The sequence below is a fragment of the Osmia bicornis genome, chromosome 6, assembly GCF_907164935.1.
Source record: "Osmia bicornis bicornis chromosome 6, iOsmBic2.1, whole genome shotgun sequence".
Lineage (NCBI taxonomy): Eukaryota > Metazoa > Arthropoda > Insecta > Hymenoptera > Megachilidae > Osmia > Osmia bicornis.
Genome location: NC_060221.1, coordinates 1,840,658 through 1,856,323, shown reverse-complemented (window position 1 = coordinate 1,856,323; position 15,666 = coordinate 1,840,658). Strand labels below are relative to the sequence as shown.

At 43.7% G+C, this 15,666-nt stretch overlaps 1 protein-coding gene across 3 annotated transcripts in view; it reads right to left on the bottom strand.

Moving 5' to 3' along the window:
* LOC114877349 overlaps positions 1 to 15,666 on the bottom strand; it is a 29,743-nt gene that overhangs the window by 10,602 nt on the left and 3,475 nt on the right. For all 3 annotated transcript variants that reach the window (XM_029189828.2, XM_029189827.2, XM_029189829.2), the window contains exon 2: positions 249 to 2,747. In XM_029189828.2, coding sequence (XP_029045661.1) covers positions 249 to 2,408 — 2,160 coding nt within the window. In that variant the 5' untranslated portion in view covers positions 2,409 to 2,747. The remainder of the gene's footprint in view (positions 1 to 248; positions 2,748 to 15,666) is intronic.

The following is a 15,666-nucleotide window of genomic DNA, read 5'->3' as shown; positions in this document are numbered from 1 at the left end:
GATCGTGGAGCAGCTCGGTACGGCTTCATCGATTCGACCATCTCAACCGGCCGAATTAAACTTCTTCTTGGAAAACGGCGTGGCAAACAACGCTTCTGTTTCGTGTTACACGAGATTTCGACGTTTTCAATGTTACTTTCGTACCACGATCGAGGCACCGTATTTCCTTTGTGCAAGGATTAAATGAAACAAAACATTTATCAAAGCAATTGTAATGAAAGAATAAAATCACCGAAGCACCGTATTACCTGAGCCTTATTTTGAACCTCGTGCCCGGTCCTCCAAGTGTTGATAGCTGGTTGTCGCGGTCCCCGTTTATCAAGCAACAACTCGCTAGGACACTTTTCAAAGATAAGCACACGTTCGGCGACCGAACCTCTAGTGAGGAAGGGTCTGATAGGATTATTTCCGGTTCCTGTCGCAGCAGCAGCCCTGATATGCTGCTTCTGCTGGGTGGTTAGCTCAGGATGAGGCACTTGCTCGATCCTTGGCCTGGGAGAATTGATCCTTGGTCCCCATCTGGACGTTACAGGATCTTTCTCCTCCTTGTTAGCCTCTTTATCCTTTCGTATCTCTGTTTCAAACTTGGACCTAGTGGTGGACACCAACTGTTCCGTGGCGTTGAACGCCGGCCCGTTGTTCGTCTTCTGCTCTTCCAGCCTCTGTTGCGTCGCTGGATTTTGTTGAGCCGCCCTGTATCTCACTTTCGCGTAATCCACCACGGACATGTTAGACAAATCGTCTTTACTAAGGGATTTCGCGTCGGACACGATCGGTGTACCGTTTCCAGGTGGAGTGCTGACGACATTATTCACCATAGTCGCGGAGGCTGGTACCAGACCGGTGCCATGGTGATTGTGACCAATGATTATGGGTTTAACGGGTTCCACTTTTGGCTTTTCTCGCTTTATCGCAGGTTTCTGTCGAGCCAGAGCCGGCACCGTCCTCTCCGTAGGTTCCTCCGTGATCACCGAGCCAGTTTTCAACGCGTTTATCAGTCTTTCCTCCTCGCGAGCCACTTCGTCTAGGTAGACGTTCGAATTTGAACCACTGTTCCTCTTCTCCTCCTTCGTTATCAACAGTTTACTCTCCTGCGAAGACGACCTCGCGGATGGATCCGTGGTTATCCTCTTACCTTCGTTCAACTTGTTCTTCAGTGGCCACGTGGTTAAGCCAGAGTTCATAGAAGATTCATCGAGATTCGGAGATGTGATGACGGTGCTGGTTGGCCTCTTCTGTTGCACCACGATCTTCGATGGCGTTATGTCAGCCGGGAACGTGGTCTCGATCGTCTCCAAGAAGACTTCTCGATGATGAGCACCAGGAGTCTTCGAAGACACCTGAGGCTTCACTATCTGAGATGGTTTATTAGCGAACGGAGACGTAGGCGAAAGCAACGTAATCTGTTTCGTTTTGGCCTGACCACCCACCACGTTGCTGTTCTTCAACGGCGATGTCTGTGGCGGTGGCTGCTGCTGCTGCTGCTGCTGCTGCGTCGAGTTCCTCTCAAACTTCTGCAGCGCGAACTGTATCGACGAAGGCAGTGTCTTGGACGGCGATCTCTGCCTGGACGCGGCTATCCTCGCTTTATCCTCAACCACGAAATTATTAACCAGCTTCTCCAGGTTTCCGTTGTCCAGGCTAGGTGCCTGAGTCAGTATGTCGACAGTGGCCGTAGAGGTAGGCGTAGTCGGGGTAGTTTTACCGGTGCTGTTCGGGCTGGAGGTCGGAGTGAGTACGGTGCCGAACTTGTCCGCCGCGGTTGCATTGCTGTGGCAATTCAAGATCTCCGTGGGAGCCAGACCTCGGCTCTTCCACGTCTGATAGATCGCCTCCGCGTGGTCGCTGATTTGTTTCGCGATCGCAGCGATATCTTCGTCGCCCGAGGTCGAAGTGTCCGTGGGGAACTTGCGACGAAGATCGTGTTTAGCCGTCGCAGCCATTCTCCAATCTTCCTGCTGCGTCTGGCCGTGTCCGCGCGTCTGTTGACGTAGCTGGGGATGGTGTTCGAGCAGAAAGCTCGTCGTTCTTCTACTCAACTCGGTCGAGTGATCCAACACCAGCTCCACCAGTTCAGGATTACCCTCGAGTGGGACTACGTTCACGGGTATAGCGTAACCGAAGTGGACGGCCTGACAGTCGACCTGATCGTTACCCGATCGAGACTCGTTCACCAGACAGGCGTTCAAGTCCGGACAATGGACGGCTCGACTTGGCCGTGGATCGACGGTCACAGGAACGAAGAGATCGCGTCGGGTCGCACAGACCCGTCGCTCGATCGTCTCGATTTCTAGCCTGGCCAGCTGTCGGCCAGCTATACCGCCCGACGCCGCCGTTTCCGTCCTCAGCCTCGATGATGAGGACGATGCCGTTTCCGTGATCACCGAGCTAACCGATGCTGCTGGCATATCTCAGGCCCACTGGCCCAACAATCTCGATCTCCATCGTGACAACGGTCGACACACGCTCCACGAGATCCTCGTTCCTCTCATCGAACCCCCCATTCTTATCTTTTTTCTTTCTCTTCCTTCTGATTCTATTGAAATTCTTCGTCTTTTTACGCGGACACCGAAGCAACGAACACCGAATCAAGTCTTGTCTCTCAGATGGCTTCGGATGTACTTGGACGAGCACTCGAGTTCACTGTTGACATTATATAGTTTAATTATAGAGAAGGTATGCGATCACTGTCACCAAGGTGGTATTCTATTGTCGAAGATCACGAGCCACTGGCGATCGAAATTGATCTGAAAAAAGATAAATATAAATTAGCGGTTATACCATGAGGTAGATGTGGATGTATTTTCGGACGTGATACGTGCTCGGAGGTGGGCAGCGTGCTGGTTAGATACAACGGATCAACTACTATAAATCTTATCTTTTGTATGCACCGTCTACGTAATTAGAAATGATCTACGATAACATTTGTAGCCTAAGTGACCATCGCCTGTACTTAAAATACAAATGTTATTTGTGTTAGTTATGTAAGCGTCTATTATTTGAACGACTGATCTTCAATGATAAGACGATGCGTAAAGGAGGGAAGGTACTTTTTCTATTTAACGCGTTCGCCAGGCTCGAGAGGAGTAGCAATCGCGTTAACTACACACATTTGGGAATTTGACAAACTTTTCGGCGTCAACGATGGGAGATGAATGATACGAATTAATCGAAAAATTGATGTCGCAAGCCGACCTCTTCTACTAGAGAACAACTAGCACAGCAGGCTTTGTCCAAGCTAAAAGGCGACACTCTATCGGTACTTTCACCCTGCATTGCTACGCGTATGCAAATGCGTGCGTACGATCCGTGACCAGACGTGCGTTCACGGCTTCGCTGCTGCCTCGAATCGTTCCAAGCCGTGTACATTTCACGTTCCTCACGTTTTTCCTCCCCCCTTAACCCCTTCGACATCTTGCTCACCCATCCCCTTTCGAAGCGAGAAAAATTTGTATTCCGAAAGCGGAGCTTTCTTTGTCTTTGGCCAGAAACCGTGCGTTTCGCAACTCTCTGATGATTATTCTCAAAGTATCTCTTATATTCTTGGGTGTCGGTGACTTCGACGAAATACCCGACTGACTAAATACTACACGTTGCCAGGCTATTTTAATATCCATGCTTTTACGTAAACCAGAGCCAGATAAGAATTTCTTCCTCTTTTCTCTGATGGCGCTTTGGCTGTTTTGTGTTCGACAAACCGGGTTACTCTATTTTATTCTCTGTAAATGGAAGTCGCATTTTCTTTTATAAGCAAGAGAAGGGAAAAGAAGGGAGGACCACCCTGTTCGATACACCGTCGCCTATCGTTTTTTGTTTCTCCCTCGAGCTCTACCCTTTTCTTCTTCGTGTCACTGGGTCAGGCTATATCTTCTTCGCTAATAATGAGATATAATTCGCGACTCGACACGTCTCTCCTTCTCTTCGAGGCCATAAATTGAACGCGACATCTCATTTTGTCGCCTCTCACTCCCACGTGGCCGATTAGGCACGGTCAAATTATAATAATAAGGAAGAGACAAAGGCTGTTGTCTCAATCCAGAGGACCGTAAGATTCCTACCGTTATTCTCGCCAAACTTTCATAACGAATTGATGAAAATTCACTTTGAACCTTTAATTATTAACCCGTTCGCTACCGTAAGTGACCGTAATTTCTTTAGGAAAAGATGAGTAAAAATAATTACACCTGAATTATTTCAATTTGATTGACTTAGCTCGATCAATGTTCGCGAACGATGGCCGACGAGGTCGTTCGCCAAGTTACAATTTTAGACCTGGACAGATAGAAAGAAGGATTGTATGCTGAGAATATCGCGAACCGAGACTCGGCAGGTCGATTCACGAATTTACGTTTCGTTCGATTTCGCGTACGAGAAAATTCCTGTACAGAAATATATTTGACCGTAGATAAATAAAGTTTCGGTGTCGATGATCAATTTGCTAAGAACGACGTTTCTTTGCTCCATTTTTAAGAATCCAATGTTTTCTTTATCAATTCCTCTTGTCAAGTTTTATTATGATCAACTTTTGACAAGCTATTTAAACCAGCGAAAATGCAGAAAACTTTTAGGCTTTTAAACCGCCCACGACTTTTCACGTCGTTGGAAATCTGAAAGACGTCGAACACTCGCCGACTCCCACTCAATTTATCGGAAAGTGTTTAAAGAACTTTGTTTGGACCTCGTCTTCTTGTCGATAATCACTTTTATCGCGCCTGTTTCCTTCCTTTGTCGCGACGAACAAAACTTTCATTCTAGGCAAGAATAATCGTACGACAAAACGAAAGTAAAGTAGACAAATTATCATTAAATTTAATTAGAATACTTAACAAGTTAAACGAGAATATGGTGGTTCTATATTAAAATCGATGGTCGTCCTTGTTTAGACGGAAAATACAAGCTCATCCTTGAAATCTACTTTTTCCTTTTTTTTTCTTTTTTTTTTTTTTAAATAGACGTTTCATTAAGAAACTATTTATAACAACACCCTCCATAGTCTCGAATTGTGAAACTGAACTAATTTCCCTCGTGGTGGTCACGCTTCGACTCGCAAGATCTATATTCTTCCAAGCACGTCGTTCCACTTTCATCGTCGGATGATAAGCAAATTAAAGGTTCGTGAAAAGTGTTCCGTTGCTTGCTGATTTTTATTCCGACGGTGTAGATAGAAAATTGTAAAACGTAACAAGTAAAAGAGAAGAGACGAAGTGGAAGGAATGTTGCGTATACACGGAAACCTGATGTTACGTGCGACTAGTCGTCCCGATCATGGGATTGACACCGTTTACAGAGTATCGATATTGGCTCGACCGCTATTTTTAGTGGGTCGTATCGTATTCTAACGATGCAAACCGCAAACGTGACCGAGTTATGCGACACGATCGGCTCACGTATGTACCTTACGTACAAACTGCAAATGAACGAAGCTCGCTACATCCGCGATCGCTCCTCTACCTGTTTTCAAAAGCAATCTCCACTCGTCTTTAATTATCTGAAATTCTTTTCAAATTGAGCAATCAAATTTCAAATTATTCCACTGGAATTTAAAAGCTCTTATCAAATAGAATACCATAAAACAGCAAGGTCGCGAACAAGTTACCGTAAAGGAGAATCGTCTAATCGTCGGAAAGTGGTTGTAACTCGAAAAAACGAGGTCGAGTGGAGCATAATTTATTTTTATCGAGTCGATGTTCGCTCCGTTACGATATACATTATTTCGCGATTATTTCGAAAGGTTTCTTCGCGCCTTAATGCCGCGGAAATGTTCAGTTTCGAGATTACATCATATTTCGTAAAGAATTTATACTTCTAGCTAGGTTGCGTCACCTCTTATCCCTAGAGAACGATATATTTAGAGGAATACCCTAACTACAAGTTTACGATGGATCTAGGAAGCAGAAGATCGGCGCTGAAATATGTGACAGTGATTTAAAATCGAACATTGATCGCGAGCGGACCGATAAATGGATCGCAAGCGGATCTCGAGGGTTTTTTGGCTACCGTTCCTCGATTTAATTATTCCACGAGGGTAAACGCTTTGAGTTTTCCGGCAGCGGGCGCGCGTTGCGAACGGAAGAAGAACCCGAGCCAAATATATTTCTGGACGGTAAAAGCGGCTCCGACGAATTTCTTTTTTTCACTTCGTCCACTCTCATTTTCTTCCCCTCTCACCAATTTATTCTTTTAACCTCCTCTTTGCACCCTTCATTCTCTTCGCGCGTTCCTACAAAAATTTTCTTCATTTCTTATGCTTCGCGCTCTTTCTTTGGTTCAATTCCTTTGCGCCCTAGTTTCTTACTCTTCAATTTTTTATGTTTCTACGAGTCCAAATTTTGTGTCCTTCCTTCACCCTTTCACCCCTCGTGTTTCTGTCTCCTTTGTTCCGTCTACATAATAATCTCCTTTTTTGTCCGACCTCTTCACCCTTCACCCTTCAACCCTTTCTTCTATACAAGACGACAGTCTCCCATGGTTTTGTTCCTTCTTTTATAAATGACGTTCTTCGAGAACGCAGACTCCTTCTCATAAAAAAAAGAAGAAGAAGAATAAGAAGCATGGCGGAAGAAGAGACACGCAGCTATTCTCATTCCACCCCGTTCACGACCATATGGCTCTTATTGCTCGTCCAGAGTTAGCTAGCTAAACCCTCTATTAATCGAAGCGAATGTGCCGAGCTCGCAATTTTACTCGGAGCTCGTTATTATTAAATTCCCGTAGGATTTCAAGATCGCCTTCGACTCTCCATAGGGGGAATCGTTTAAACAGATCCGCCGTTTCACTAAATTTCTTTCGTCCATTCGGGAATTTCGCTTCCTCGTTCCGCGTCGCAGTCCATCGCCGCTTTTAGCGGCTACTTTCTTGGAATTTCTTCCGATATCTTGTTGCGTTTCTTTGCACGGAGAAACTTGTCGTTTTCTCGTAAGAAAATGAACGTTTCTCTTTTCCTACTGTGTTGACACGTTGATCGTCATGCTGGTCAGGGACGCAACGGCAGAAATTTTCTATCGTCGAATAATTAATAGAAGAAAATAATACAACGTTCGCTTCCTTGGATAGGCAAGTTGATGGTTTGGTATTTAATATTAACGTTGTGCCAAGAGCGAAAGATCGAAAGGGTTTCACTTTCTTTCAACAAGGAAGTTACGTTTCGATCATTAACTCTTTATTAATACCCTGAACCTACTTCCTATTATTAAAGAAGACAAAAAGGTATTATTAGGAAGGTTGATAATGTCACATAGAAAACAACAGAGTCTCGGATCATTTCCTCCTCTCCTTTTTCACTTACTCCATGGTTCTTAAACATTTGTGTCCACTGAGATAACGAGGCTTCTCAATTTCAACGAGTTAATCACTTTCTGGCACGTGAGGCTATTCTTTTTCTTTTTTTTTCTTTTTCTACAAGAATATCAGAGATTCGATAATATGTGCTGAGAAGTCGAAGCTTATCAGAACAACCGTGTGGCAACAGCCGCGTTATATAATTCACTAATTACGATTCACAGTATATGTTACGACGGATTTTTATCAGATAAAGGGTCATCGAAGAAAATACGAGATAGAAATGGCACGCGAATGAATACAGAATAGTTGAATTAAAGTTACAGAGAAAAGAACATCGAGGTGTAGTATTAATAATAATAACCTGTAATCGAGCGCAACTGCATGCGAATAAACTGGTATAATTTGCTCGGTAAATACCATATAAGTGCTATTTAAATGTCAGCTGGATACAGAAAGTCTCTAATTACTTGACACTACTTGTACAGTACAAGCGTTCATCATTCAAGTAGTCGAGGTGCAAAGTTATATTATTTCATTTCGAAAATATTATCTATGATGAATGAATTTCCACTTGAGTGCCGCCAGCGAACGTGCTGAATGGCACAATATCAATGACAAATTGCTTTCTTCTTTCTCAATGATCTGATTAGAAAATCATTTTCAAATGAAACCACAGTGCCTCGTTAACGCGTAAATGCTGATTCATTTTTTTTCGTCACATTTTGTCAGGGATATCAAAAAAATCATGACGGCTGTTACGATAAACCGATACCGTGTATGGACAGATCTGTATATGTACCCTCCACCATCGCCACTGACTGACAGGAGTGTGGGTACGGTGGCCTTATAAATACAGGGCCCTCAGGCCGAAGTCGGCCAGTTGAAATTGCGCCTTCAATGGAGGAGGATCCTGTAATTTTTGCTAATCATTTTTATTGAGGTTTTATCGAAATAAAAAAATGACTATATATAATAAATCCATAAATATAAATGACATACATATGAATCATGGCCATTGAAGATAAATTTAATTGCTTTCTTCAATATCTTCCAGTGGAAAAAGGAATTTCATATCTTTTCTTTTCCATTGCAACGCTTATTGTTAGATGAAGCTTTTCAACGTCTCACAATCGGTCGTATCTCGTTTCTATACCGAGTTTTTTACGCGATTACGATTTTATACGATGCTGTAAACAGGAGCAAAGAGGTACGAAGAAGAAAGACTCGTTTTATAGAGGAATTATAGAAAAAGACGCCTTCGTCGAGAAGCCGGATTTCCATTTCCACGTTTCTATTTACGCTACTATTTTAGGGACGTGCCGTATATTACGCGTGTGTCGTATATCATAGTAACTCCCGAGTACACGTTAGAAAACAACGATTCACGATCGTTCAACCTACATACCGGCTATCGTCTAATCATCCGCTAATTGCCAAGCGAATGGAGTCAACGATACGAGGACCTACTTCGATTACACCTCGGTTGAACGGAAGGAAAATGATAAAAATCGAACGCAACAGGAATCGAAGGTCTTCATTTGCAATTTCGAGAGGCGTAAACTCGTTTGCAACCAGACTCTCGTTTATTTTCCCATCGACTTTTGCTTATCGCGGATAGAGAAAAATTCAACCATGTCGAATACCGAACGATGGGACAAGCTTGAATCAGTCAATAGACTGTATGATAACTTGTACCGTTATTTCTAAATGGCTGGTTGTTAGTTCCAGAGAAGAAATTAATAAAATTCTATTCATGAAAAAGTTACACGTTTCAATTGTGGGTCAGCCAGCATAAGAAACGCCTGTTGAATATCAGAAATGTAGATACGCATTGAACAATGTAATCTGAACACCTCTGTAGTTACAGTTCTTGAATGTCACATTAGTGTGTAACTATTTTTAACCAACAATCGTCACATTTATCGAGCCCGGTATCTTCTTCAAATAGCACTCGAAAACGGCAAATAAATTGATATTCCTTGTTATCTAGCCTCTTAGAAACGCTTTAGCTTCTCGGGAATTATCAGAGTTGCATTCTTTGAGTGGCCGACCCAACGCGGTACGATAAAACGTTAAAGTATACTAGCCAAGGAATGCATCTCGACTTCGATCACATTTCCCTCTTAAATTCGAAATTTCCTCTCGACGAGAGCAGTTGGATGAACTGTAAAGATGATTGAACGCGATCGAACGATCATCCCGTTCAACGGCGTGTTATTAATGACCCAGATTGATTGAAAAATCCCGAATTTATGACTCCCCTCTCGTTCCGTCACAGCCTCTTCCGAGTTTACCTAATTGGGAGGCAACGAAGGTCGTCGCAATCATTAATTAATCCCACGGGGCTATGTTCAGTTTTTTAAACCCTGAAAACCTGCTCTTTTTACGTCGTTTATCATTCTACTCTAACGACACAGACTATTAAAAAAAGAAAGAAAAGAAAGGAAGACATAAATCGTTAAAAAAATGAAGCGTTCACCTGTAATTTTCGATTTATCAAGATTCTTTTTCGCACAAATAGAAATAAATAGAATTTTTCAAGTCCCAGATGAATGGAAATTGTTAAGGTAGCCTTCTTAACGAACAATAAGGAGAAAAAAAGGGAAGAGACACGTCTAACCTGGCGCGTTCACGGTCACGAGAAGCTAAGCCATGGATGAAAAGAGCTTTTTAGTCGGCCATTCAGACGGCAATGCGTCGAATACGAGTCGGATGAATGCAAAAAAGAAGCGAGAGCTGGCAAATTGAAGAGGCGAGCAATGCACAAATAGATACATAGATGCAGGCGGATTCTTGGTCGAATGCTCGTCTAGCAACGCCATGGAGCGATGCCATAGGATCTTTCAAGAGAATTTCCGGGAATCTCTATTTGCAACTTCGCCTCCGAGATGCCATCGACGAGAGCGAACGCCAGATTTTATTACCGACAATTTTATTTTCTGATAAAATTCATTTAATTGAGTTTCAGCTTAAGAGACCGGCATAATTGTAGGCTGAACGGTAGCGGTTTCTGACAGGGAATTAGACTGTGAAGTAGGAAACACGAATCGTGAGTAAGAAAAGAGAAATGTAGGAAACGCAGGAAATGCAGTGTTCAAGGTCCTGAACGAAACGCTAGATAGTAGAATTTTCTTGAATCTTTTCAACATTTTCAATTGTGTAGACTGTAGACGTACAGCGAAGCATGTCCACAGCGATACCGTGTATAAATCGCTACACCTGATACATGCATAATGCTTCTCATTCATAAACACGAGGCCATATATCGGAAAGGGCACACGGAGGCCGTGTTTCTCCTGTCCCGCTTCAACAGATTAGATTTCACGAAAAAATTCCCTTCCTACTTTTCATTTCACGTGTCGTTTATCGTTCCAAAGCCGAGGGCGCTCGAGGATGATTACATGAAAAATTTGTTTCCCTCCACTCGAGATTGATATTAATTTCTGTACAGCTACACCAGCATGTTCCGTAGGTAACCCGTGCTTGTTGAATGTTCCAAAACATGGCCTGACACGTTATTTTCCGCGTTGAAAGAGAAAAGTGTACACTGTATAACGCGGTTGCTAGTCGAGGCGGATGGTTTTCGTTAGCAAAGAGGGGACGACACGTACCTAACGCTTACAACGTTACAGGTTTATCGCGACGATACCGGCGCTTCAACGCCAATTAGGTGGTAATTAATTGATCGTCGGGAACAGGCAACGAGGTTATTAGGGTCAGCGAGCTGCGGTCGACGCACGATCTCTTCTCGCATATAACCGATCGTTTTTCCGCGTCTGCCCCGACGACGACGGCGACGACGGCGACGACGTCTATTCAGATTCGAGGATCGTCTAACGGGGCCCATATATGCAGCGCAAATATAGTCAGGTTCTTCCGTGTCGAACAACACGTATAAATTCGTGTTGCAACGCGATCACCGACCAGGACATTGTTTTCCTGCCATTTTTGGCCAACAGACAACGCCACGTGTAACCCGTGTGTCCATTAGCTGATTTGCATACAATGGTACCAGAGGAAAAGGCTTTTCCGGCTTGTTTTTCAATTTATTTAACGGATTAACCGTTTTAGCACAGGTTTCATGAATTTTACATTACTGGCAGAGATTAAAAAGAGAGCTGAATGTAGTGCAAAGCTGAGAGTAAAATTTAATTTTCCGACCTATTTTCAAATGTTTGTTGTAAAATCCCTTTTATCGTGCAAGTTCCCTATAAAACGTGCTCTCCTCGTGGAAGAAAAGAAAATTTCTGCGGATAATTGTTGCGCAAATCCGTGCGTTCACCCGCGACCCACGCGTGTACCTTGCAACCTTATCGTTCATTGGATTACAAAACGCGTACAATTGCACGTGCCTGCATTTTCGAATCGATCCCTCGTCTCATGAGGACGAGTCTCTTTCATTCACCAGGTCCGTTACATCCGGTTCGCTTTTGCGCCCGATTACATCTGCAATCAAGAGATTGTCTGTCGTTTAAAAGGAGAATTAATCATAGGCCTGTATCTTCCGCGGTTATTAGCTTTCCCTCTTGATCCTTCCTTTCGCAAAGATTCTCCCGATGGCTTTCCTCCTCCGTGCATATTGGACCGATTTTTCGGCCCGATTTCAAAGCGTGTCGTGGCGAAACGCGATTTCCATCGGTTTCGATGACCCAGCGATTCCTCTTCGGCTACTTTCTTTTTATTCTTTCCAAGAGAGAAGACGGACAAAACTAGATTTCTAGTGTCTTTAGTAAGTTCGATGATTTCGAGTATTTATAATATATCGGTCTTCGAAACGATTAGTAAAAAGGTATGTAAATTGAAAGGTGGTTTGACGGAACGCGTGTCTGTGCGCTTCTTCTGCCCCCGAAAAGAGAAGCGGCTCTCCCTTTCGTGTTCCCGCGGGCTAGGCGGAGCGGCCACGCGGTCTCATTGCCAAATATGGCTGGCCACGGTATTCTTAGCACTGCTCGAACGCCAACGACACTGGCCGGAGCCGGCCGAGCGGACCGCTTCGTCCTCTCCGAGAACACGGAGACGCGGATCGAACCGGAGGAACACACTTCGACAAAGTTAACCGAGACGACAGAGTTGATCCAGACGGTTTGGATAAGAAACTAACCAGAAACACTTCCACTCCCCGTTCCAAACAAATTTTCACCCAGTCATTGTATTTAAAATTCGAGTTTTCCTGGTCAACAAGAAACCTTGAATCGCTCAATTTCATCGAACAGATGGAAGAGAAAGGAACGGGTAGAGGTAATGGGAAAGGGTTAATATTTTCTTTCCCAACTACTTATCAGATGAATCAACATTTTAACTGAACTCTCCAAAAGGAACGAGTTTTCCATTTGCTGGAAAACACTTTTTACCTTTTCACAAATAATTGAAATGAAAATTCAACAAAGTTTCGCGTTTAAACAACGTTAAGTTTCGTTTGGCACCGGTTCTGATTGATGACGGATTAAAACTGGTAGCCGCTTGTGAAACGTCCGATTCAGTAAACTTTGAGCAATATTTAATAACGATGCTCGGACACGGACGAACCGCTGAAGTACCGCCAGGAACTCGCGTTATTTTCGGATTCGTTCGCGACACTGCACCGTCTATAGATCGCGTGGTAGATGCATCGAATCGAGTGCACTGGATATCTACATTCTGCACCGCAAACAGAATCACAAATTTCTGTCATATTTATGCGGAGTAGATCTACGATTTAGTAGACCCAGCTGCACGAAAATTCTGAATTGTTTTGTTTATTCGTAGCAACGCATACGTAGGGTACTTATATTGTCCTGTATAAAAATTGATCCTACGTTTTCACGGTTGATCGACGGTAAAGTTCAAAGGATACCATCGTCTAGGGTTGGCGCGCCCACCTTTCCATTTCTGGGTCAGTTCAGAAGGGTGTGGTGAATGCTTGGAGCGGTGATCGTTGGATGACTTATCGAAACGAGGCTGCAATTTCATTAGAACACCGTAGACCTTCGAGTTTCCGTCAGAAGGCGCGGCTTTTCCTCTTCAAGAACGCCTCGTCCTTCGTTTGCACGATTATACTAATTTTCATCTAAACTTCGTCCTTCCTTCCTTTTTACCTGATGGTCGATTTACAATTATCTCGAGCATAAATCTCACGCTGAAACGATCCAACGTTCACGGTCGTTTTAATTCAATCCTTTCCAGCTTTCGAAAAATCAACCGTATTTCCCTTTTAATAAATTCTCTTCGAACGAATCCGTATAGAAATTGAAATGTCGTCTGAAATTTTCCTCGTTATCGTTTGTTAAATCAATCTTTCGGAGCTCTCTCGCGATTTTCCCACCATCCTCTTTCTCTCCGTCTCATTTGCATATCCTTGTCGTTATTTCGTACGTCATAAGTGACACGAATGAATTTCTCCGGACGAATCCAATGTGACTGGTGTCGCGAAATAATCGCGTCGCTTGAATACAAAGCGTTTTCGAAAGCTAGCCCGCACGGAAATCTCAACGAATGTAGGTCAACCATTTTCGAAAAATGAAAAATGAAAAATCCACTTTGCGTTTCCTCTTTTGATATTCTCTCGGCGAGGGAAAGCCTTTAAACGGAATGGAAAATGGGCAAAGGCGTTCTTGCCGAACAGAGAAGCAACGGTCCTGTAAGGAAAAACGAAGGCGGAAATGAGTCGTGGGAGGCACGAGAGCAAGGTGTAAGGTAGCAGGTTGCCGGGGCAAGGAAAGAAGAGAAAAGAAGAAAGGGGAGAAGTGGAAACGAGAGGTCTGGGCCACGTAAACGGCAGTGAGAGTGAATGGATCGATGAAACCGTCTCGTCGCAACGGCCGCCATCGCCAAAACATCCTCCCGCGGGCCAAAATCTCATCCTTTTTCCCTTTAAATGGCCAATCATTTGCCAAATTACTGTGTCGTCGGGCATCGTTAACTTTTTTCCTACGACACTTCCAAATATAACAGCGAATTCTTAGGAGGGACGCAGACGATTAAATTGCAAATAAGGAAGTTAACTTTGCGCCGAGTGTTTGCCGATACTCTCGTGTTCATCTTTTCGTGAGCGTTATCGGCTCGTACGTGTTTCTCGTGTCGCGTGTTGTAGAGCGAAGACCTTAGAAGACGATGCGCTGTCAGTTGCCGCGATTATGAGCTATGCTTACTGCCAATTTATCTCGTGTCATGATCACAACGTTATGCTCGCAACACTTAAGGTTGTTGACCCGACCACGTTGCGATGTTACCAAGACTTTCGACTCTTTCCTATCCGATCTTAAAATTTGATCGTTGAAAATTTATATCTATTATCAATCAGTAATCGACGATGCGACGCTATCTGGTGAAAAAGTGGTAACAGTCCACTGGAACGCGTTAATTTTTCCAATTTCTATTTTCACGTGATTAACCGACATAAATAGAGGACAAGAAGCACAAAGAATCTACTGTGTAGAAATCCACTGCGAAAGTGAACGGTCCTGCCCGAGTTCTCGTGGACTTTCTACATCAAAGAGAACCGATTCGCGCTGTTTTGCATAGCCGCGCGACTCGAAATGCATCATCGTCACCCTAACAACGATTTAACCGTGGCTTCTGGCAAGAAACCGCTTTTGCTCGTCCAGCTTTTCTTCTTGGAATCGCTTTGCAAGACGCGCGTAGTCCCTTAGCAACGCTCCAGGCAAGCTGCTGCATTTTCCTGATCGTTTGATTAATTATGGGAAACAGGGAGAGGCGATCGTTCGAACCTCTTTGCGATGAAAGGTGTCGATGTTTCTGTTAACAACGATCGTGGCACAAAGAGGTGTATTGTAACGCGTTACAATGCCTTTACAGTGTAAAGTCGAATGCGTTGCTGCAGTATTTAGCTTTCGTTCGAACGGTTTTCCTTTTATCAATTGCAAATAATTTTCTAAGGAAAAAGTGTTAATGAGTTGATTTTGCTTCTCGCAAGCATGCGTCGTCGGTGTCGAACGCGTTAACCGATCGCGCGATACACCTGAGTAGAATAAAAAAACAACGTCTTAACGGCAACGCGGTGAAAAAAGATAAGATCGTTCGAGCGACGATGACATAATCGACCAGTGTGTGTATGCAAATGATTGTTTTTGAAGAGCGCGCACGATTCTGCCCACGGAAGCGCGGTGCGCAACGCGGTTCTTGCAGAAGCGGGAAAACGATTACGTCGAAAACGCGTTATTCAATGGGATTGATGTAGAGATGTGATGCAAGCATAGAAATGAGTATGATTATGCTCATCTTCGGTGTTGTAAACCTTCCTCGAAGAAAGATGAGCGGAGTCTAATAGAAGAGCTATCTTATTGGGAAATTTCGTATAATTTTCCGTCTTAGTAAGATTAAAAATTGAAAGCTCATCGACATATCTATGTGCCTTTATAACTGAAAATATCTTCATTGAAAGATACA